Source organism: Pithys albifrons, chromosome 18 (genome assembly GCF_047495875.1).
Source record: "Pithys albifrons albifrons isolate INPA30051 chromosome 18, PitAlb_v1, whole genome shotgun sequence".
NCBI classification, from domain to species: Eukaryota; Metazoa; Chordata; class Aves; order Passeriformes; family Thamnophilidae; genus Pithys; species Pithys albifrons.
Genome location: NC_092475.1, coordinates 15,000,912 through 15,024,551, shown reverse-complemented (window position 1 = coordinate 15,024,551; position 23,640 = coordinate 15,000,912). Strand labels below are relative to the sequence as shown.

Below are 23,640 nucleotides of genomic sequence, written 5' to 3'. Positions count from 1 at the left end.
CCAGGGTGTCCCAGGGGGTGCCGGTGCTGAGGTTTAAGGGAGTGGGGGTCCTAGCTCAAGGATGGGGTGAGAATGTGCCTATCTGGAAGGGTGCAGTCTGGCTTTCCAGGAACTGTAAAATGGGCAGGAGCATAGGTCCAATTGTTGCCCTCTTGCTGGGAGACTGAGGCTTCTGGAACATGTCACATAACTGGACATGTTCCTGAAGAAGTGACCCAACCACTGCCCATGCCCACCTTTGGCTCTGGTCTCTGTAGCTCCTGTCTGTGATAAGTCTGTTATTTTGTCTCTGCCAGCTGAGGGCTTTGGAGGTGCTAGTTTGTTTTCTGCCCTCACTGCTCTCCATCAGTGCCTTGGAGCAAAGCGATGCCAGCCTGACACTTGTCAGCTGAGCTGGGCAGCATGGCAGGGATCTGGGCAGTGTGGCAGGGATCTGGGTGACATGGCAGGGATGTGGGCAACATGGCAGGGATCTGGGTGGCGTGGCAGAGATCTGGGCAACATGGCAGGGATCTGGGTGGCGTGGCAGAGATCTGGGTGGCATGGCAGGGATCTGGGCAGTGTGGCAGGGATCTGGGCAACATGGCAGGGATCTGGGTGGCATGGCAGGGATCTGGGCAACATGGCAGGGATCTGAGTGGCGTGGCAGAGATCTGGGTGGCATGGCAGGGATCTGGGCAGTGTGGCAGGGATCTGGGCAACATGGCAGGGATTTTGGTGGTGTGGCAGAGATCTGGGTGGCGTGGCAGGGATCTGGGTGGCATGACAGGGATTTGAGTGGTGTGGCAGAGGCCAGTGGGTGCCACCACAGTTTGGGCCTTGCTGCCCTGACACCTATTCCCACTAGTTCAGTGCTGGCTCCTGGTGGGTGCTGGCAGCTCATTCTTGCCTGTCTGTGACTGTGTGTTGGATCCTGCAGCTCATTCCATCTCTGATCGCTAACAAAGCTGCCAGATATTAATAACAGTCACTGGTTGTTTTCATAACATTCCTGTAACCCTCTCTAGTTCCCTCTTCCCAAAGCTTTGTTGGGTATTAGTCAGGTCTGTTGTTCAGCCATTAGATAAGCCCTAGCCTGATGATCCATGCCTGGCCTGGGGCTGCTGCACACCCACAGGAGATGCTGCCTGTGCTGCTTCAGCTCTGCCTGGGGCTTTGTCCCAGCTGGGCTCCTGACAGTCATCTTTCCAAGTGAGACTTTTTGAAAGCAGCAGATAGGTATGAGCTGCTACCTTGTTCTCCTCTCAGTTCTGAACTTCCACCTCAGATTGTCCTGCTCCAGGTGAGTTATTAAGGCTGTTGTCCAATGGCAGCCAGGCTGGCTGGCTACTCTGGGTCCCAGCCAGCCTGCAGTGCTGGGTCTGCCCATGGTTGCTCCCCGAGTCAGAACTCCCCTGGCAGGGCAGGATGTGAGTGCTGCAACAGTGGGGCTGCTCTCCCCATGGCCTGAACTTGCAGCTTTCTGCCTGGATCCTGGCCACAGTCCTCAGCAGCGTTCTGGGGCTGTGCAGGGCTCCTTTGGCAGCCTTCAGGAAGCCAACAATGAGCCATGGACCAGTGTAAGGGCTGTGGATTAGCGCGGGAGCTCTAAGCTCCAAGGCTCTGAAAGTGGCTGCCATGTGCCCTTGGCCATGTTTACACAAACCCTTTGTGCCAGGCAGGGTCAAGCAGAGCCCAGTAATGCCAGGATGGATGCCCGGGCATGGGGAATGGGCACTGCTAAGAGGTCCAGACAGATCTACTGTTCCCCTGCTTAGTGTGTTGTGATGCTGGGTCCAGCACCTTGCCCTGCACACAGGGGTAGTGCCACGGCAGCAGTCAGCTGAGGGCTGAGGATGGAAGGGTTGCCGTGGCCCTGGGCATAGCCTGGGCTTTCCCAGACACTTTCAGGTGAGTGTTGTGGGATGCCTGATGTGTCTGTCCCTCCCCAGCATGCCCTGTGCCTTTCTTTGACAGACTTTCTAGTCTGCAGAGCTACACCTTGGGGCTGCTCTGCCTTGGACCAGATTCTGCCTCCATCTAAAGGGTCCTTCTCCTTTCTGCTCTGCACTTTGCTCGTCTTGCTGCTCTACCATCTTCCAGACAGGGCAGAACTCAAGCAAGCTCCATGTTTTTGGTGTCTGTCCTCTCCCCTGAGTCTTCCTGTGCCTCTGCTCTGCAGCACAGACAGGCACAAGCCCTTGGCATTTGGTGGGGCTGATCCTAGCACAGACAGCCAGGGGCACCTTCCCCTCCCTGCTCCCAGAGATGGCAGCAGGACAGTGTTAGGGCCACCTCCAGCACAGCCTGTGTGCTCAGCGAGGGGGGCTGTGCTGGGGGTCCAGGGCTGTGAGCAGAGGCTTTCTGCAGCCTCAAGGGGTGATGGCCTTGGGGCAGAGTGGTAGCCTGGAGGGAGAAGTAGTCAGCACTTGGATCCTTCCAGGAAGACTTGTGTGGACAGTGGTAGGGTAGGATGCTGTTGCCCGTGTCCTGAGGCCATAGACAGGTGGCAGCAGTGGAGGGTGCATATGGCAAGGCCCAACAGCCCTGCTCTCCTGGGGTCCCTGGCGCCATACAGCATTATGAAGCTGTATAAATGCCAAGCCATGCCCAAGATCTGGCATGGAGAGTGCCTGGGAGTAGAAATACACATGTTTTTCCTTCTTTGAGTCTCAGGGCAGAAGTGCCCAAGCTCCTTCCTCTTTTCTGGGAGACTTGCCAACCTGTCCAGCTACCCTGGTGTAGCTGGAAGGACCCACACAGCAAAGCCAGCAGTCCTGTGGCCTGGCTTTTCCAGGGAGGACAGGCGGAGGGTGCTGCTGGGCTGGCAACACTTACACCCTCACACCCAGCAAGGGCTCCCCAAGCACAGCTCCTTCAGTTCCCAATGCCAGCTCTGTCTCCCCAGCTGGTGGACTGGGAGAGGAGCAAGTAGGTGGTCAATGCTGGGAGGGTGCCAGAGGCATGTGATGAGCCGGGAAAACAGCTCTCCTCTCCTGTCCTCAGGAGCCTCCCGAGGATGATGCCAATATCATTGAGAAGATCCTTGCCTCCAGAATGGTGCAGAAAGAGGTGAGCAGCAAAGATGTCAGTGGGGCTGGAGGCCCCTGGGTGGAGGAGAGACAGGACCTGGCTGCCCTGTGCAGCAGGGACATGAGATGTCATGAGCAAGGAATTAACACACTGTCCCTTCCTCTCACACTCGTGGTGGAGTGCTGGGGTTATGCCCACCTTTCTGAGCCATGGATCAATGTGGTGCTTCTCCTGTCCTGGATACCAGAAAGCCTCTGGAGAGGAGTCAGGCCTGGGCTGATGCGCAGGAGGTGTTTCAGTCCCCCATGGTCTCTCAAGGGTGGTCTCACGCCATATTCCCAAGGGCTATTTCGCCTCCAGGGCAGCAGCACGAGTGCCTGGCTGTCCTCACCGTCCCTGGGACTCAGTCCCTGTGGCTTGTGGCCAGGGAGGGGATGACTGCCTGCACCCAGGTCACAGAGCATGCCTCCCCAGTTTCTGCACAGGCTCTGACTTGCTGACTCTCCTTGGTTTCAGACTCATCCTGGAGGCCTGGCATTTGAGACAGAGGAGTTCTACGTCAAGTACAGGAACTTGTACGTGTGGTATTGTGGTGCTTTGTGTCCTGGGCCCTGTGCACGCAGGAGCAAGGACTCTGTGCACCCACCTCCATCCCATCCTCAGCTGCAGCCCCAGCATCCCTGTTTTCCAGCCTCTGTTTTCCTGAGCCAGCCATGGTGGTGGGACGCAGGGAAGCCACTGCAGCTTCAGTGCTTGGTCTTGGCCTGGTCCTGGGCCACAGTTTAGGATGCCATAGACATGGGCTGGGCATTCTCTGGTTTTTGAGATCCCTGCTGCTGTGTGTGGTGGATGGGATTGGCACCAAAGGCCTTTTTGTTGGGCACATTTTGTTGACTTTTTTCCTCCATTGCAGCTCCTATCTCCACTGTAAGTGGGCAACTCTGGAGGAGCTGGAGAAGGACCCAAGGATCTCCCAGAAGATAAAGCGCTTCCGGAACAAGCAGGCTCAGATGAAACATATTTTCACAGAGGTGAGAGTAGGGCACAGTGAGCAGCGGTGCCTGACCCTGAGCCCGCTGCAGTGGCTGAGCAGGCCAGGGGCTGAGTGCTGCCCCTGACACCTCCCTGCCCAGCCCAGCCCAGCTCCAGGGCCAAAGCACTAGAGCTGAAACGGAGGGTTTGTGACAGTGCCCTGGACACCTGTGGTGTCACTGGCAGAATTATAAGCAGGGTGACAAGTGTCACTTGCCAGGCACTGCCAGCTCTGGAAGTGTTGTGCAGTGGGTGGGAGGGAGGGTGGCATGCAGGGCTGGGGGTGCTTCTGTGGTGCAGCAGAGATGCTATGGAGAGAGGGAGCTATAAATATCTGCGCTTAGAGCAGCTCCTGCCTGCTCTGCTCCATAAGCAGATTAATCTTACTTAGTATGAAAGGTATTCTATAATTTATCTTGCTGCTCCAGAGATAGTTGTTAGATCTCCTCAAACTGCCCCTTACAAGCAGAAATCAGGCCAGTAGGCTATGAAAATTTCTCCATTGTAGCTGGAAAGCCGGGGGCGTGTGTCAGATTTCTCACTCTTGAGTCTGTTTGTGGTCTTTCTCAGGATGCAGTAAAAAAGCATGTGTTGGAATGCACTGTGCCACTGACAATTCATCAAGGAGCACATGCTCTTTTCCTGTGACTAACTGGGCTTGGAGAGTTGTGAGCATAGAGGCCTGTTTTTATTCCTTCCCACGTGTCTCTCCAAGGTCTGCTGCTATGTGGGGCGAGAGGGAGGCAGAGTCAGAGACCCAGGGGTCACCCCTTGCAGGAGTGGGGGTCCATGTATGACTCTGTGCTGTGGCAGTCACAGCTCTGGATGCTGCACGTCAGCTGGAGCAGACAACTCAGGGCTTGTACCTTGGGGCCAGATAAACTGGAGAGGACATTCCTGCCTAACAGCAAGGGCAGTCTGTGACTACTCTAAAGGAAGAGCTTTGCCTTCTGTGGGGCTCCTGTGTCCTCCTGGCCCAGAGACAGATGTTTGTACCTGCATCCAGGGCACTTGGTGTGCTGCACACAGCTAGCAGCATCCTGGGAACAGATGCCCTGCAGGTGTTTACTTTTGCCCACCATCTGTTTAACCCTGGAATCACCTTGAACTTACCTTCCTTTTTCCTGTTTGCTGTCACAGCCTGATGAGGATTTGTTCAACCCTGACTATGTGGAGGTAGATCGAATTCTGGAGGTGGCTCACACAAAGGACCCAGACACCGGGGAGGTGAGTGGCTGCCTCAGTTGATTGCCCCATGGAGCAAGGGAGGAAGGGAGACTTGGCAGGAGGCCCAGCCCCACAGTGTGCATTGTGGGTCATCCCAGAGCACCCTGAACCTTCCCAGCCTTCCGTCGTGCAGCCTGAGCCCTGTTCCCAAGGACCTTTGGCACAGGGCAGTGGGGGGCTGCTGACCCTCCCTGTCTCTGAGCCTGTCTCTCCGTGCTGCAGGAGGTGACTCACTACCTGGTGAAGTGGTGCTCGCTGCCCTACGAGGAGAGTACCTGGGAGCTGGAGGAGGATGTTGACCCAGGGAAGATCAAAGAGTTTGAAGCCCTCCAAATCCCTCCTGAAATCAAGCACATGGTAACGTACCCAGAGGTAATGTCCCCGGCTGGCAGCTCGCTGCCCTGGGCACAGGGACTGGCTGTGTCTTGCCACAGTCCAGCAGTGCTGACCTTGTCCCTGGTGCTCCAGTGCAAGCCCTGTATCCTCCCCTCCGTATGGGTTAGTTGTCAGGGTCTGAGGGTGGGCTCTGGAGTCCAAGACCTTGCTGTGACTCAGCTGTCACTGACTGGTCTGAAGCGTTGGCCTGATGCACAGCCCCAGCAGCAGGATCTGGCCTTGCTGAGCACTGGCCTCTCCCATGGATCTTGCTCCTGCTCTCCCCTTCCAGGAGCGCCCAGCATCTGACTCCTGGCAGAAACTGGAGAAGTCCCGGGAGTACAAGAACAGCAACCAACTGCGGGAGTATCAGCTGGAGGGAATGAACTGGCTGCTCTTTAACTGGTATAACAGGTGAGGAGGGGCTGGAAGCTTGTGTTTCCATGAGCAGTCCTGCTGACAGCAGGCCCTTGTGTGTGCTGTCATGGGAACAGCAGAGCTGAGAAGCAGAGTGGACAAACAGGGACCTGACAGAGCAGCCACTGAGTCCTTCAAGTGTGGGGCTGGCAGGCAGCTGCCAGAAAAATTGGGTTTGCTTTAGCTTTGCAACTGAGTCTTTAAGATTGTAATAGTAATCGTAAATGGTACATGCTATGGTAGTAGTAAATGCTGATGAGTCCTGGAGGTAGTAGGGCTTATCTATGGGTCTAAGATACACCTGATTTTTGGTATTGGCCAGGCTACTGGTGACTCGCTGTGTGGCAAGAGTGCAGGAATATGCATGGTCTCATCTGCAGCAGGCCATGAGATGCATCTTTCCCTGGCTTTTGTGTACCTGAAAAACAGCATATTTCATGCTGACTTTGAATCCATAATCTTGCAAGAAGTTGTATGGTCTGATTTACCCAGGCAGTTTTGGGCCACTATACCAACGTCCCTCCACCTCCACGCTGCAGGGTCAGAGAGGTGTGGGTAGAGGTGATGTGGTGTGCCTGACATCCCATCAAGGAGTTGGCGACAGGGTAGTTCCTCCCCTCAAGAGCCACATTCACCTGACCCTGTCCATCTCTGCAGGAAGAACTGCATCCTGGCTGATGAGATGGGACTGGGGAAGACAATCCAGTCAATCACCTTCCTCTCAGAGATATTCCTGATGGGCATCCATGGCCCCTTCCTCATCATCGCACCTCTCTCCACCATCACGAACTGGGAGCGGGAGTTCCGCACCTGGACGGAGATGAACGCCATCGTGTACCATGGCAGCCAGATCAGCCGGCAGATGATCCAGCAGTACGAGATGGTGTACAGGGACACACAGGTGAGTGACACACACAGTGCTCCCAGCCCTGGCTTCCTGCCCTTGCGAAGCATAGAGCTGCCTGAGGAACTTGTTCATCTGGAGAGGGAAAGGTGATCTTTCAAGAACTCGCTGCTGGCCTGGGCTCAGGGTGCACTATGTTTGAGTGAAAAAGCCCAACTCATGCAGAACGAGAAAGGTGCAGCCGAGCCCCATCCATGGTTCTTGTCCTGGTCTATGTGTCTGCATGGAGCAGTGTCTGGTTTGGAGACACAGCCTGTGGCCTGCGAGGAGTCTTACTCAATGCTTGAGAGAGATTATTCTGGGGAAATCCCAGCTTGGAGCCAGATGCTCATACTAATACTGTCAGACAGGAGTTCTGAGATTGTCCTGCCACCCTGCAGGAGGCAAGTTCTGGTTTCTGTCTCCCTAGGGTAACCCTCTCCCTGGGATCTTCAAGTTCCAGGTGGTTATCACCACCTTTGAGATGATCCTTGCCGACTGCCCGGAGCTGAAGAAGATCCAGTGGCGCTGTGTGGTCATTGACGAGGCACATCGCCTGAAGAACAGGAACTGCAAACTCCTGGAGGGGCTGAAGCTCATGGCCCTGGTGAGCATGGCCTACCCAGTTTCACCTGAGAGCAGGGTGGGCTGGAGATGGCCATGCTGAATGTTTGGATGCCACTATCACCAGCTCATGTCCCATGCCATGCTGGGGGAAAGCCATCCAGGTTGCTAAAGCAGTGCCAGTGACAGGGGGGCACTTCGATGGATGGGACACTGGTGCCCTGCAGCCATCCCAAACTCCTTTTTGCTGAAGTGGAATATTAACCCACAGCAGGCCAAGTCCCCCTGTGCCTTCTCACCTGTTTGTGCTCCTGAGGAGAGCAATGCCTGGCCTTGCAGCACAGTGTAGGCTGTTGTAGCACACCAGGGTAGTTGCTGGCCAGCCCTGCAGAGCATCCCTGGCCATGGTGTGCCTCATGCCCTGCACTGAGCAGGACTGTGGTATTCGAGCTGGTTTCTTACTTCTGTGTAAAATGTGGGACCAGTCTGTGCCAGGGATGGGAGTGCAGGACTGTGCATGGCAAAAAAAAGGATCAATAAGCTGCTCTGAGAAATTAATTTGGATGTCCAGCTCCTTTCCAGCCCCGAGAAAAGCAGCACTGCTGTTTGCTGGACCAAGGGCCATCAGGGCCTGTTGGATCTTACAGCCCTACCCAGCTTCAATCACACTCATCTGTAGCGGGGCCAAGCCTCCAAAAATTATTAGTCTTGTGACTCCAGTTCCCAAAGACCCTGCTGTTTCCTCATGACTTTGTGTCTTGTGCAGGTCTCTGTGGGTTGTGAGCCTGGGGCAAAGCAGGATTGTCTCTGGTGCCACTTCGTAACCATAACCTTCCTTTGTTAAGTCCTGTGGGAGCCTTTCACCTTAAAATTGCCCTTAGTTCATTGGTGGTGACTCTTGAGGACATTCCCTGCACTAGATTGAGCAGAAGGACTAGGTTGAGCAGTGAGCCCAAGGCTCTGGCACTGCTGGGGCAAAACAGCTGCTGCACCCAGAACCAGCATCCAGTGGTGTCTGAAACCTGAGCCATGTTGTCAGGCTTAGGAGAGTGTTCTCGAGGGATCATCCAGTCCTCACAACCCCAGGTCTTGGAGTTGTCTCAACCCCATCTTCTTTTATTGCACATGTGCCTATATGATGAACCTCTAAGAAACGCTCCCCCTTGGTCCCAGTGCACAGTCATACCTGCCCCTGCTGATTCCACAGTACCCTGCTCAGGCTGGCCCTAGCAGCAGGTCCCTGGTGTCCCTCGGTGTGGCATGGCTCTGGGCCATGTTTCCTCTTGTTCTACCCAAGTCCTGAAGAGGGACATCTTGCCCCAGCTGCACAGAAGCTTGGACTCTGTCAGTGTTCCCATCTGACACCAGCACAGCCCTGCCTGAAGGACTTGAGCCAGGACTGAAGCCTGGGGGCAGTGGGAGATCTAGGTTTTGGCTGTTGTTGCTGCACAGAGCTGGGCTGGGACATGTCCAGGGAAGCATTCTGGGAGCCACAAGACAGTGTTATGTGGCAATGACTTGTTCAGGACTGTCACCATAGTCAGGAGAGCCTTTTGGGGAGCATATGTTCTCCCAGGCCACCCGGAGTGCTTCTGAGGCTGGAAGACAAGGATCAGTGCACTCTTAGGACTCTTTGGACCCAGCCAGTGAGTCTGAGCCCTCAGACTGTTTTCTCTCTGTCCCCAGGAGCACAAGGTGCTGCTGACGGGGACTCCCCTGCAGAATTCGGTGGAGGAGCTCTTCAGCCTCCTAAACTTCCTGGAGCCACAGCAGTTCCCCTCAGAGACAGCCTTCCTGGAGGAGTTTGGAGACCTGAAGACAGAGGAGCAGGTACCTAGAGGAGTGATGCTGGTGAACATTGGCACAGGCCCCTGGGACATGTGATGACCAAACCAGGCATGCTCTCAGACATCTGCTTAGGGGAAGTGAATAGGACTCCTGGCGGGAGAAGCAGAGTTGTGGCAGAACTCCCAATGCTGCTTAGGAGGGAGGAGACCAGCCTGTGCCAAGGCAGTAGTCTGCTCCCACCTGGCTGCCTTTGCATCCCTGGGCAGCACAACTCACCTGCCTCTCCCACCTGATCTGTCCTTGAGACTAACATGAGTGCAGGGGGAATGGGGGGGTCAGTAAGTCCGTGTGTTGGTTGCCCTTGTCTGGTTCCTGTGAAGAGCCTTCCTCCAAAGCTCCTCTTGAGTGTGGGTCATGGGAAGCTGCTCAGTCCCTTGGGCTGTCGCACTGCCTTTTGAATGTGGGAATTGCACAACGATTGTCATTCTGAGGGAGCAGGCATGGGCATATGAAGCAAGCACCATCTCAGCTGCTGTCCAGTCTCTCAGCTCTCCTCCTGCATCAGACACCCAAGGCTGCCAGCAGCAGAAGCACGTGCAGTTCATGGCACACAAATGATCACTCACGCACCTGCCCCAAGATTGCCAGTCCTTGAAGTTGTCCTGGCTGGCTGCTGAGCAGCTGCTCCAGGGTCACTTGTAGTGAACTTACAGCCGGGGCAGGGCTCTAGCATCATGGGTCTCTCCACTGTCCCCATGTACTTGCCATGTAGGGAGGGCAGTGAGTCTCTATGCTTTTCCTGCAGGTGAAGAAGCTGCAGTCCATCCTGAAGCCTATGATGTTGCGACGGCTGAAGGATGATGTAGAGAAGAATCTGGCACCCAAACAGGAGACCATCATTGAGGTGGAGCTAACCAATATCCAGAAGAAATACTACCGGGCCATCCTGGAGAAGAACTTCTCCTTCCTCTCCAAGGGTGCCAACCAGCACAATATGCCCAACCTCATTAACACCATGATGGAGCTGCGCAAGTGCTGCAATCACCCCTACCTCATCAATGGTGAGGGCTGTGCACAGGAGGTGTGGGGGGGGAAACACAGGTATCACTGCAACATTTACTGCTCACTGCTTGCAGAACTTGCCAATCTTGGCAGCCAGCTCAGGCCCTTGTACTGTCTGCTGCTGCTGTGGCTGTGAGCCCAGCACAAGGTGCAGAGATCTGCCCTGTTGCCCTCGCAAGCAGCTCAGCTCCCTGCAAGAGTTGCTTCCTGATGGGCACCTCAATCTTGTGAGGCTCACTGGGTTTGGGGGTGTTCTGACACAGGACACTCTTCAGCATCCCAGCCTGACTTGTTCTGCAAAGAGCTGATACAAGCTATGAAGTTTGTTCACAAGAGCAGAGGGTCTGCTGGAGGTCTCTGGCCAACATCCCTAGCCCTGATGGCATGGGTTCTGTTCCTTGCACGCTCCCTTGCTGCTCCCCTGGGTGGGAGGCTGGGGGAAGCTGCTCTGCCAGCCTTGCCAAGAGCTCACATCCCTTTTTGCTTGGCAGGGGCCGAGGAGAAGATCCTGGAAGACTTCCGTAAAACACACAGCCCGGAGGCACCAGACTTCCAGCTGCAGGCGATGATCCAGGCGGCCGGGAAGCTGGTGCTGATTGATAAGCTGCTGCCCAAGCTGATCGCCGGCGGGCACAAGGTGCTCATCTTCTCGCAGATGGTGCGCTGCCTTGACATCCTGGAAGACTATCTCATCCAGAGGAGGTTAGTACAGGCTCCAGCATTCTCACACCTCCTTCACATCACCTCCACGCGCTGTACATAGAGTGGCAAGAACTGATCCGAGTTACTGGCTACTGCTGGTGGGTGCAGAGACCCCAGAGCTGGGCAGCTCAGACCTGTCCATTCTGTGTAGTCCAGGCCCAGTCCTGGGAGTGACTAGGTGGAAGTAGATAGGATCCTTGGTCCTGGTTCCCATGAGCCTCATATCCATGCACTATGCATGGGGTTGTGGTGATTTTGTCATCGTAAGAGTCACAACTTTTGGGAACAACCACAGTGCACACAGGCTGGTGGGACCTGAACCTCCACCTGTGCACAGGTCCTGCCAATGAGTCTCAGCTGCCTGTGTGCCCACACACAGTCCAGGGAAAGGAGCAGGAAGGGATTTGAAAGCCACAGCCTGTTCAGGCTCTGCCATGACGCTGCTCCCACCTCTCCCCTCTCGAGCAGGTACACCTATGAGCGCATCGACGGGCGGGTGCGCGGGAACCTGCGCCAGGCTGCCATCGACCGCTTCTGCAAGCCTGACTCGGATCGCTTCGTGTTCCTGCTGTGCACACGGGCGGGCGGGCTGGGCATCAACCTGACAGCTGCCGACACCTGCATCATCTTTGATTCCGACTGGAACCCACAGAACGACCTGCAGGTAGCGGGCCAGGCCAGGCCAGGCTGTGGGAAGCGACTGTGGAACAGCTCCTGTCACTCATGCCAGGCAGGCAGGGCAGGGCAGCAACACGTAGCTCTACTGGGCATGGGTTGCTGTGCCAGGAGAGCCAGCAGGAGTGCAGGCAGAGGGGACAGGACATGGGGGAGATCACAGTGTGGCTCTGAAAACACAGATGCACCACAGAGCAGGCAACACTTTATCCATACTGGGTGTTGGAGTGGGTACAGTGTTGTGTGCCCACATCTTCAGAGAGCCCAGGCTCCACTCTGAGGCCCATGTCCTTGCCCTGGAGGTGCTGGGATCACCCATTCCTGCTCCACAGCCACGCAGGCTGTGCCAGAGCCGTGCTAGGTCAGCCAGGACAGACATGGAGCGAGGGTGCTGTGGTGGGTGGGAGCTGACTGTGACTTGGGTGGGTGAATGTAGGTGCTGGTGCGGGGTGCCACAAGCCACGCTGTCCCCATCCTGCTGGGCTGCCTGCGCTGACACTGTGCCCTCTGCACTCCCAGGCTCAGGCTCGCTGCCACCGGATCGGTCAGAGCAAGGCGGTGAAGGTCTATCGCCTCATCACCAGGAACTCCTACGAGCGGGAAATGTTTGACAAAGCCAGCCTGAAGTTGGGCCTGGATAAGGCTGTGCTACAGGACATCAACCGCAAGGGCAGCACCAACGGGGTAGGTTGGCTGCCTGAGTGTGGTCAAGCAGGAGCTGCGGCAGGAAAGCTCTTCTCCAGCTGCAAGTCACTGCCAGGTTGGAGCAGAGACTGGACAGGCTTTGGGGTGGGAGAGCCCAATCCCACACACTCACACTGCTGCTGTTTGGCCTGACGGACTCTCTGCACGGGCATTGGGTTGGGGGATACATGATGCTGTGTCTGGGGTGGCATGGACTGAAATTCCTGACAGTCCCTCAGGCAGCATTTTGAAGTGACCTCCTTGTAGCTCTGGGTTTGCTTGAGGCCTCTCTGCCCTCCTGTGTGCCGTGGTCAGAGCTGCTGGCCAGGTTGGTGATGCTCCCATGTTTTGGGCAGGTCCAGCAGCTCTCCAAGATGGAGGTGGAGGACCTGCTGCGGAAGGGTGCCTATGGTGCACTCATGGATGAGGAGGATGAAGGGTCGAAGTTCTGCGAGGAAGACATTGATCAGATCCTCCAGCGCAGGACACAGACCATCACAATCCAGTCTGAAGGGAAGGGCTCCACCTTTGCCAAGGTGTGCTGTGCTCCATCGGAAGGGAAGGGGGTTTCCCCTTGGTGGGATGGGGGAGGAGGCCATGCTGGGAGCATGCAGGACTGGAGTCTGGGCTGCTCTCCTGCCTGTGTGCACAGACATGCCTGCATGGAGGCCGAGCTCTCCTGTTGTGCTGTGCCCAGGAGTGAGACCTGTGTGTTGAGGGGTCTGTCACACCCCTGAGAGCCTGAGGAGCCAGCTCTGTGTCATGCTGATGTCTGCTGGGGCACCAAGGGCCATCTGTCCCTCATCCTGCATAGCCCAAACTCTGTTTACAGTGGGCCAGGCAGGACTGCAGAACAGAGGGGTTCAGCTCCCTTAGGCAAACAGAGAAACCTCTAGCATATCTCAGCATGGAGTGTAACACTCCACGGCAGTGAGACTGTGTGCTCAGACAGGCATGGGGAGGGATCTCTGTGTGGGAGAAGGCACATCTGGGTGGTGGGTTGCACCCTGTTCATCACTTCTTTCACTCTCAGGCCAGCTTCGTAGCATCAGGAAACAGAACTGACATTTCCTTAGATGACCCCAACTTCTGGCAAAAGTGGGCCAAGATAGCAGAGCTCGATACAGATGCCAAGAATGAAAAGGTATGATCCGGTTTGCAGTCTGTGTGCCCTACAACTGATCAGACATGGGGTGGTGTGCTCTCCAGGGGGAAGCTGTGTGCTTCTGCTGGGCTCCTGAAGGGATTTGTGTTGGGCATCACGAATTACTGCAAGGAAAGATTGACCCATAAGTGCTGGCCAAAGCCCCAGTTTATTTAGTGACATCTTGGTCTGTGTTTCCCTGACTTTCAGACTGCTCAGTCTCTGCTCCCAGCTACTCCCAAGCCTGGTTAAGGGGCAGCAGTTGGGGCAGCATGAGAGGGGAGTAGAAGATAAAGGAGCCAGTGCAGTGGCCCATGTGTGAGCCCAGCAGGCTGGTGTGACTGCCTGTCATGAGCTGAGGCTGTGCAGAGTTCCCCATAGCACAGGCAGGCATGAGTGCCTCCCACTGCCAGCCTCGTTGGTGCAGACAGCCCAAGCAGCTGGGGTGGGCTCCAGCATGGAGCAGTACCATGACAGTCCCATGCTGCCCTCCAGGTGCCAGCTCTGATCTCCCAGTTCTGGGTCTCTCTCTCCAAGGCAAGAGACCTTCATTAATGCAAAGGGGTTCCGAGTGGCAGCTCTTCCTGTGGCTGGGCATTGGTGGAGTGAGGAGGGCTCTTTCCATGCTTGGAGGATGCTGTGTAACTATTCCCCAGCACAGCCCAAGTCCATGTGAGCCCTTTGTACCCTGGGCAGAGGATAGCATTTGGCCTCTCAGCTCTGGAGGAGGCCTGGAGAGCTGACTTGAGATAGTGTGCTCCAGCCCTAGAGCTCACAGTCCTGGGCACATTGTTCCACTGCAGCTCCCAGGCTCCCACAGCCAGGTCTCAATGGCAAAGGAGGTGAAGTTTGTCATGGTGAGGCTCAGAAGAGCACCCCAGCTCTCCTGCAGCAGGCAGAGAGGAAGCCCTGGTGTGTGTGATGGTGGCTGCTGGCTCAGGTTCCCTCTCCTCTTTCTGAGTGGCCCTCCAAGCCCTTTACAGAGCTGTAGCTCTCCTGGGCCTGTTCAGGGGGCCTTCAGCCCAGCAGCAAGCCCAGCCATTTAGTGACCTAGAGGCAAAGTGGACATGAAATTCATTGAGGCTCATGTGGAGTGAGAGCAGGCAGGTCCCTGAAATTGGTTTTGGGTCACATGGTCCAGTAGGCACATTTCTCTATTGTGATTTCTTCATCATAACATTTGATGTGTGGGTTCCAGCAGCAGCAGGAGAGTGAGTGGCATGACAGTGCTGAGACACTTCTGGTTAAGAGGCTTGTGTCAGGCACACTGGGGGCGCTTGCTGAGCAAGTGCTGGGCTGAGATGCTGTGGTAGGAGCAGTGCACTGGGTGGGCTGGAGCAGGCAGCACGGTGCTCTCTGGAAGGCAGCACTTCTGCAGCAGAAATGCCTCTGTCTGGTGAACACAGCGATCCTGTGAGGGCTGTGGGTGCCCTGCTGCTTTCCCACCTTGTTTGCTTTTGTTTGGCATTGTTGGGAGGTTGAATATGGTGGCTGTGGCCCTGGACTTGTCAGTACTTCATTGTGTGAGGATGCTTGGTTTGTTTTGGCTTTCAGAGCTCAGGTCTACCTTTGTTAGGGGTGTCTGGGAAGGGGTTGCCAGGGGCTCAGTGCCTTGGGAGATGGACACAACCCTGCATGATGTCTGCAGGTGCTCCCTCTTGCTCAGCTTCTCGCCTTCTCTGAGCAGGAGGGTGCAGAGAGGTTGTTTGGGCCAGCGGGGTTTGGCCCTGACAGTGCAAGAGTGGTGTGAGAGAAGCTCCCACCAGCTTGGACAACTTCTCCAGTACTTCTCCCTGTTTTTAGTGTGTCAAATGCTCCCTCATGCTGCCTGTTGGATATTTTCCATATCCAACGGAATACTTCCCATGTTCATCTGAGACTGAAGTGACTGTGGGTCAGGCTGAATATCCTGATGTTGATTGAGAAACAAATATCTCTAAAAGCTAAACATGAATAGGAATGATAGGAGCTGCCCAGGGCTTCTCCTGCCCAGATGGAGCAAATGAGGACAGATTTGGATTGTGCCACTCCTTCCTCCACCAGTGTTTGCAGCCCTGCAGTCCTGCCTACAAGTGAATCTGGCAGGCCATGTCCAGGTGAAGGTTGCAGACTATATATAAATGCTCTTGGAGTGTCACCTCTTGCCCTCACTGTCAAATTGGCTCCTTCTCAGCAGCAGCCATGGGCAGAAGCAGCAGCTGGGGCTCTGGCAAGCTTGACTTCTCCTGGCCTGGGAGCAGAGCTGCTGGACATTGCCCACGCACTGCTGGGAAGCATCTCCCACGGGCATTGTTGTTGGCCCTAGCCCTCTCTGTCCACAGAAGGAGCTCTTCAGCTGAGCACTGTGATGGAACTGGGAATCATAGGATATCCTGGGTTGGAAGAGATCCACAGTGGCCATCAAGTCCAACTCTTGGCCCTGCACAGGACAACCCCAGCAATCCCACCAGATTGCTGAGAGCATTATCCAAACACTTCTTGAGCTCTGGCTCCTTAGGGCCATGACCACTGCCCTGGAGACCCTGTTTTAGTGACCAACCACCTGTTGGGGCAGAATCTTTCCCTAATATCACATCCACATGACACAGCTCCATGCCATTCCCTCAGTCCTATAGCTATTGTGTCACCAGAGAGCAGAGATCGGTGCCGTCCCCTCTGGCTCCCCTCATGAGGAAGTGAGGGTGGGCTGGTGCTGCTGCCTGTTGGGAGACAGGAGGGGACAGATGGGGTCCCACCTCTCTGCTGGCCCTCCTGAGCTGGTGGGCTCAGCTGCAGCTCTGGCTCTGCAGCTGCCTCCAGTGTAGTCCCAGGGCCCTGCCATCAGGAAGGAGGTCCTGCAGGTCTGCAGAGCTCACTGCTCAAGCAGAGGCAATGTGGAAGCTGTGTGTGTGTGTGTGTGTGTGTGTGTGTGTGTGTGTGTGTGTGTGTGTGTGTGTCCCACATACCTGAAATCGAGGCAGATTTAGATGGCATGGATTCATTTGACAGGGCAGGGGTAAGGAGGTGGGTACATGCTATTTATAATTTCATATTGCTCCCTCCTGCATCTTCTTGGAAGCTGCCTTTCCTCTTCCAGCCCACCTGTCCCCCAGCACAAAGATTACACTGCCTTCAGCACAGCACTTGGCAGAAGCTGGGAGGGCCGGGAGTGACTCAGAGCTGAGTCAGCTGCTGGCTGTCAGCAGTTTGGACCCAAAGGGGCTGATTTTCAGCCTGTCATTATTCAGGCTGAATTTTGTACTGGCCAGGAGTTGTCTCATGTGTGCAGGCAGAGCTGCATGCAGGTAATTTGGAGCAGGTATCCCAGTGGGAAGGTTAGCCCTGGGACTGGCGAGCCAGGAGCCCGAGGTGTGAGCACAGCCAAGTGGCAGCGGGGACAAGAGCACATACAAGATTTCCTGCCCACGCCTGAGCACGTTCTCTGCCCCATCCCCACAGGAGAGCTTGGTTATCGACAGACCCCGGGTGCGGAAGCAAACCAAACACTACAACTCCTTTGAAGAGGACGAGCTGATGGAGTTCTCTGAGCTGGACAGCGACTCGGACGAGCGACCCACACGCTCGCGGCGCTTCAACGAGAAGACACGGCGGTACCTGCGGGCTGAGTGCTTCCGTGTGGAGAAAAACCTGCTCATATTTGGGTGAGTTTCCTGCCTCCCAGAGAGCCTGCTCACAGCCTCCAGCTGCCCCAGCACCCGTGGACCACTAGCTGCCCCAGCCACTTTCTGTCCATCCTGCTTGCAGCATCCCCTCCTTCCACCAGTGACCTCCTGGTGGGGCCTGGCCTCTAAGCAAATGTTTGGGATGGAAGGAATTAGAGGAACAAAGCATGAACTAGCATTTGGCACTTCCAGAGTCTGCTGCTGCCTCTATCCCATTCAGTCCTGCAAACCTCTCCCCCTCTCTAGTTGTGTAATGAATGGGAAAAACACCCCTGTTCGGGGACTTGCAGGGCCATGCCCCTCAGAGAACCTTTGGAGAGAGGTGCCAGCAAGGTCTCTCATTGCACAAGAGTGTTTACTCTCTTCCTGCTGTTTCAGCTGGGGACGCTGGAAAGATATCCTGACTCATGGGCGTTTCAAGTGGCACCTGAATGAGAAGGACATGGAGATGATTTGTCGGGCCTTGCTGGTGTATTGTGTCAAACACTACAAGGGGGATGAGAAGATTAAGAGTTTTATCTGGGATCTCATCACACCAACGAAGGATGGCCAGAACCAGGCTCTGCAGAATCACTCAGGTATTGCGTGTTCTCTCTGTCATTGCATCTGTACTCGTCATCCTGCAGGACTGAGGCTGCAGAATTGAAAGTGGAGCTGATGGAAATGGTGTGCAAGTGGTTGTGCTTGAGCACTGCGATTCTCTCTGCACAGAGAAAGGGGCTTCCATGGAGCTGACCTCCACAGCCGACCTCAGAGCCAGCAGCAGGGTGTGGCTGAGTGGGGGAGGCTGTTTTCCTGGCTCCCAGTGCTATGGCTGGTGCAGAGCTTGTGGTGGGAGCAGACGTGCTGCTACGTTTTCTCTGGCCTGTGAATACTGTTGGGGTTCCCCTCTGCAGGGAGACACTGAGCAGCAAGCTCATGGTGTGCTGATGACCTTATGAACACATTTGGTGTGATAGGTATGAGGCTGCTTATTCCACTCAGAGCACTGATGTGCCCAGCTATTCCTCAGGGCCTCACAGAACACAGCATGGGCATTGTTCAGGGACTCTGCCTGTGCCTCTGGGCAGCACTGGCAGCTGTGCTAAGGAAGGCTGGATGTGCAGCTAAGCATCCATCTCACTCCACCTCCAGCTTATGTTTCCCCTTGCAATGGTGCTTGTGCCATACATGCTGGTCTTCAGTGCCTGCCCTGATGGGTGGAGGTGCAGCGTTGGTTTGTTCTGAAACCTCAGCACTGCAAAGTCTTCCCCAGGTGATGCTGCCTTCTCTCACTGTGTCTAGCAGGACGCTTGTCCCAGGTCTGGCTGTACCCTCTCTGCTCAGAGGCCCCGCTTGCTTTTTTTCCAGTGTGTGTGAGGTCCATGTGTCACACCACATGTCAGATTTGTAATTGCATCTGTGTTCTGTAGGGTGTATCCTCACCTTCAGACAGGTCACCCAGAGCCTTCCCATCTGTGCTTTTGTGCTGGCTCTGGCTGTGCCTTGGTGATGGATGCTGCAGATTGGTCCCTCTGCCTGCAGCACAGTGGCTGCTCTGCATGGGCTCCCTGGAGCCCACTCTACAAACAGGGCAGCCACAAGGCCTTTGTCTTTTATGCTGTGACCACAGAGTGGGTGCTGACCCCTGGACAGGTGAGTGGGGCTGGGGAGTCAGAACCCAACAGCCACGTGCTGCTTGTTCTGCTCTTCTGATCTGTGGCACAAGGTGCGTAGTGAGGGGTCTGGAACTCTCCACACTGATTTTGGCATCAGGGAGCCAGGCTGAAACCTGGGTCTCAAGTGGTGGAGCACAGGGAAGGCTGTTCTGAAGTGGTGCTGCTGCTGAGGCCCACTTGCACTGTATTTGGTGCTTAAAACCTATCATCACCATTTCCTTCTGCCTGGAAATGTCCAACTGGCTTTGCAGTGTGAGGTTGAAGTATGTGGCCTTTAGTGGCTGCCTTAAGTTATTCCAGTCATCTCCTGCAATGGGAACCACCCTGGCAGTGCCTCCTGCCCTTGTCACATAGCCCTGCCCCAAGTGTCTGGGACTGTGCTTGAGAGCCCTGTGGGGAGTAGAGCAAGAGTCAGAAACTGGGTTGTATGAGAGGGCTTGATTCAGATAATCCAAGTAACAAACAAGCAATAGTTTCAGTGGAGGATCAGGATTGCTGTAGTGCAAGAGCAGCACTAACATCAGATACTGAGCAGAGAAGGGACCAAGAGCTTCTCCATCAGCTCTTCAGAATGGCTTTTCCCACCTTTGAAAGCTCCACTTGTTCTTGGCTAGAGGAGCAATGACACCATCCAGCCTGACATCAGGAGCTAGAGGAGAGCAGAACCCTGCAATGCAGAGCAGCCACAGCTGTCTCAGGAACCTCAGGCACTACTCAGTCTGCAGAGAGCTGACCAGGCAAGACAGACCTCAGGCCTCCCAGATATGCAGAAAGCAACAGCAACCTCCAGCCCTTGCTAGTGCCTCCTGAAGCTGTTCCTTCTCAATCCCATATCCATGTGACCACATGGGCTGAGCATGGCACTCAGGCAGCCCAACTCAGAGCTCTGCTGATCCACCACCATCCTACCTTCCATCCTGGAAGAGGCCAAGCTGCTGAGGAAGCAGCATTTGCCCAAAGGCCAGTTTGGTGTTGGGGATAGGAACCCTGGTGCCTACTGCAGGCCTTCAGCAGCCACCTGGCCTGCAACCCGAGTCCTGTCATGGAGCTGCAAAGCTTTTGCAGGAGTTGAGAAAAAGGTGATACTCACTCTTCTTCACTGGTGCCACAAGACCAGACAGATGGGATGGGACTGCTCAGCCACTCTTTCCCCTTCACACACATGGGCAGGTGAGGATGTCTGCCTCAATAGAAGCTGCCCAGGGAGGCAGCTTATCCCTCTCCGAAGATTCCAAATAATAGTGACCCTACCAGGAATTGTTTCCACGTTCTGCTGTGAAGTCACATCTTATTTCAAGGTTGAAATGTGTTTAGTTTTCGGCTCCAGCCAGTGGATCTCATCATTGTCAGCCAGATGGAATCGTATTCTCTTTCCCTTTGATACCTTAGCCCCCTGCACTGATCTGTTTCACCCATAGCCCTACTTCTGATGCACAGCATGAGAAACGACACTTACAGGTCAGATCAGCAGGTCTACTCATTGTGATTGTTTGGGAGCTCCTTGTTTGAACTCCTGTTCCAAATCACTGTCTCCATAGGGTGACCTTCAGAGCTGGCTGCAGCGTCTGGAGAAGGTCCCAAGAGCTGTGCCGAGGTCTCTTCCGTGCTTCTGTGGGATGTTTTTATACATGAAGAGGCCATGTTTGCTGCAGACACTTCCCCATCCTTGGCTTTCCAGGCTGCAGCTGGGAGCTCTGCATGGCCTTCTCCAGTTCCTGGCTCTACTGCCCTGCTTGGCACCCAGTGCCAGAGGTGCCTGGTGGCAGTACCCAGCTGTGCCTGTGGTGCCCACGGTGCTCACTGGCTGCCACTCACTGTTACAGGTTTGTCAGCACCAGTGCCCAGAGGCAGGAAGGGGAAGAAGACGAAGAACCAGATGCTGCTTCCTGAGATAAAGAACGCGGACTGGCTTGCCACCTGCAACCCCGAGGTGGTCCTGCATGACGACAGCTACAAGAAGCACCTCAAACAGCACTGCAACAAGTGAGTCATGGAATCATTGGATGGTTTGCATTGGAAGAGACCTTAAAGAACACCCCCCCAGTCATGGACAGGGACATCTTCCACTATCCCAGGTTGCCCCAAGCCCCATCCAACGTGGCCTTGAATATTTCCAGGGATGAGGCAACCACAGCTTCTCTGGGCAACCTGTGCCAAGGCCTCACCACCCTCCTAGGGAAGAATTTCTTCCTAACATCTAGTTTAAATCTCTCCTCTCTTAAACCACTCCCCCTTGTGGGAACCCACACTGGCTCGTGGAGACAGTGGGCTGAAGGCCTTTAGTGTTGGGACTGTGGGAGGGAGCTGCAAAGGGCTCGCAGCCCACACGGGATCATTGTGTTCCCACTGCTGGACCTCTGACGGATTCTCCTCCAGCTCATGGGGGCCATGTCCTGAGCAGCGACCCTCTGGCCAATGTCCCCCAGCTCACAGGGCTGGGCACTGCAGCGTGGCACTGCATGGCTGGTGCCCATCCTGCTTTAGGGAAGTGGGTCCTTCCACATGGGGAAGCGTGGTGTCAGGCAGGTTTCCCTGCCCTTGATGACCTCTCTGCCACCCGGGACAGGGTTCTGCTGCGGGTGCGAATGCTCTACTACCTGAAGGCTGAAGTGCTGGGGGAGGCTGCGGATAAAGCCTTTGAGGGGACCCCCGCCAGGTATGGACCCAACGGTGACCCCCGCGAGGCTTCTCGGGCTCGAGCACTGCCACAACCATGCAGCCCAGCCACATCTGGGCTCACTGCAGCTCCAGGCGAGTTAGACCTGGGGGTCAAATACCCAGGTCTTGCTCAGGCATGCACTTTCAGGCAGCCACTCTACCTGCTCAGGACCTGAAGCTGTGGCAGCCCTGCTGAGGCAGCTCTGAGAATGCAACACCAGCCCGGGGGCGGTGGGGACCTTCAGGGACAGTCTGCAGGAAAATGGCTCCATGTGCTGCTTGACAAATGGGCCCTTAATCCACTGTGGGAGTCCACAGAGACTGGTCCAAGTCTCAGTGCCAGGCCTCAGAGCAGGGCATGCCCCATCATTGTGGCCTGCAGTCCCTTCCCAACACTGGAGACAGTGGAACCCACAGGCAATGTAATGCCACTGAGCCTGCAGCCTGCCAGCCCCCTGACCTGTCTGCAAAGACTCAGCTGTCTGTGTATGCTGAGCTTATAGCTTAATTTCCCCAAGCAGTGGGGGGCTGCTGCCTTCCTCAGCACAGCTCCATCAGCTCCAGTCTGTGCAGGGAGACACTTCTGTTTGGGCTGGTAGGTTTCCCCCCAGAGATGATGTTCAGGTCAGATGGGGTCTCCAGTCCTCTGATGTTCCTTGGGTGGGAGGGGAGAGGGGCTGGGCAGCCTCCACATCACTGGAACAAGAGGAGCAGGAGGGCAGTGGGTTGTGGTGGAACCAAGGCTCCAGCTGTGACCCCAGGGTGATGTGTGCCCGTGTCATGCCAGAGCCCCAGGTCAGTATTCATTAGCTGCCCCAAGCCAGTGAGCCATGGCTCCGGCCTCCCCATGTCCCTTCTGTGTGGGGCCCAGTGTTCTTCAGTGTCTGGTGAGACTGGGAGAGGGGCGTTCATACCTTATCTGCCACAGGGAGCTGGACGTGCTGCTGCCAGACATTGACTATGTGGAGATCCCGGTGGACTGGTGGAATGCCGAAGCCGATAAATCCCTGCTCATTGGTGTTTTCAAGCATGGTGTGTACCCAGCTGACTGGTGTATGAGGGAATTAGTACCTCTGATATCTGGAGGGGACATCATGTCAGTACACGGCCAAGACAGCTCTCCCCAGGTGCCAGCAGCAAGTAGGGGTGGGCAGGGGGGACAGGAACCCCACAGTGCCCAGGGTGGCAGACTCTGGTTTGCCATGAGCAGCATGCAGTTGCCACCTGAGGGTGAGGAGGAGGATACTGAGCTTTTCCTGGCCTTGTCTCGGAGTCCCCCTGCATTTTCAGGAGCCACGGGGCTGTTTACCTCAGCTGCACCCACATGGGTTCTGTTCACAGCCCCATGGACACTGTGCTGCTGCAGGCAGGGCTGCTGACTGGAATGGGAAGGCTGCTGTTTCCCTTTTCCTGCTGCCCAGGGGAGAGCCATTAGCAGCTTCTGGGGAAGTGTTCTGAATTTCTGGGGTGAGAATTGCTCTCACAGCAGCACAGAGGGAGTGAGAGCCAGGTGGGGAGCTGTGTCCCTGGAGGGGGAGGTTTTGCCAGAGCAGGCTCAGGCCTTGCTGTGTGCTGTGTCTGTTCTGACATCCGCGGCGGTCGCAGGGTACGAGCGGTACAATGCCATGCGGGCAGACCCGGCGCTGTGCTTCCTGGAGAAGGTGGGCATGCCAGACGAGAAGCTGCTCTCTGCCGAGCAGGGCGTCAGCGACGGCACACAGGACGCTGCTGAAAGGTGGGCAGGGGATGAAGCCACGCTCTTGTGTCTGACACACTCCTGGGGACAGTGTGACGGGCTGAGGAGGGACGGAGCAGGCTGTGCCTCTGAGCACAGAGGGGAGGCCAGTGGGGAGCTGGTACCCAGTACCAGGTGGAGGGATGGTGTGAGCACCAATTCTTCACTTCCTGCTGCTGAGGACTGTCACGGCCACGGGGGCTGCACTGCCACTAGCAGGGAATGATTCACTCTCTCACCCAGGGGCAGTGTGGAAAAGGAAGAAAGCAATGGAGAAAAGCTGGAGGGGCTGTCAAAACAGGAGGTGAGTGGGATTCACTGTGTTAACATACATCTGCTGCTGCCAGGTCTGCCCTGCTGTG

At 55.7% G+C, this 23,640-nt stretch overlaps 1 protein-coding gene across 9 annotated transcripts in view; it reads left to right on the top strand.

Moving 5' to 3' along the window:
* Nucleotides 1–23,640, top strand: part of CHD6 (chromodomain helicase DNA binding protein 6) — a 90,438-nt gene that overhangs the window by 48,310 nt on the left and 18,488 nt on the right. For 7 of the 9 annotated variants that reach the window (XM_071573211.1, XM_071573210.1, XM_071573207.1 and 4 more), the window contains 22 exons: nt 2,986–3,051; nt 3,529–3,587; nt 3,926–4,043; nt 5,185–5,271; nt 5,494–5,643; nt 5,939–6,060; nt 6,721–6,964; nt 7,377–7,553; nt 9,197–9,340; nt 10,104–10,359; nt 10,852–11,062; nt 11,531–11,726; nt 12,257–12,421; nt 12,778–12,957; nt 13,455–13,565; nt 17,004–17,206; nt 17,606–17,805; nt 20,709–20,868; nt 21,452–21,541; nt 22,472–22,575; nt 23,149–23,278; nt 23,522–23,582. In XM_071573211.1, coding sequence (XP_071429312.1) covers nt 2,986–3,051; nt 3,529–3,587; nt 3,926–4,043; nt 5,185–5,271; nt 5,494–5,643; nt 5,939–6,060; nt 6,721–6,964; nt 7,377–7,553; nt 9,197–9,340; nt 10,104–10,359; nt 10,852–11,062; nt 11,531–11,726; nt 12,257–12,421; nt 12,778–12,957; nt 13,455–13,565; nt 17,004–17,206; nt 17,606–17,805; nt 20,709–20,868; nt 21,452–21,541; nt 22,472–22,575; nt 23,149–23,278; nt 23,522–23,582 — 3,234 coding nt within the window. The remainder of the gene's footprint in view (nt 1–2,985; nt 3,052–3,528; nt 3,588–3,925; nt 4,044–5,184; nt 5,272–5,493; nt 5,644–5,938; nt 6,061–6,720; nt 6,965–7,376; nt 7,554–9,196; nt 9,341–10,103; nt 10,360–10,851; nt 11,063–11,530; nt 11,727–12,256; nt 12,422–12,777; nt 12,958–13,454; nt 13,566–17,003; nt 17,207–17,605; nt 17,806–20,708; nt 20,869–21,451; nt 21,542–22,471; nt 22,576–23,148; nt 23,279–23,521; nt 23,583–23,640) is intronic. The other 2 variants (XM_071573206.1, XM_071573212.1) reach the window with 1 other exon arrangement.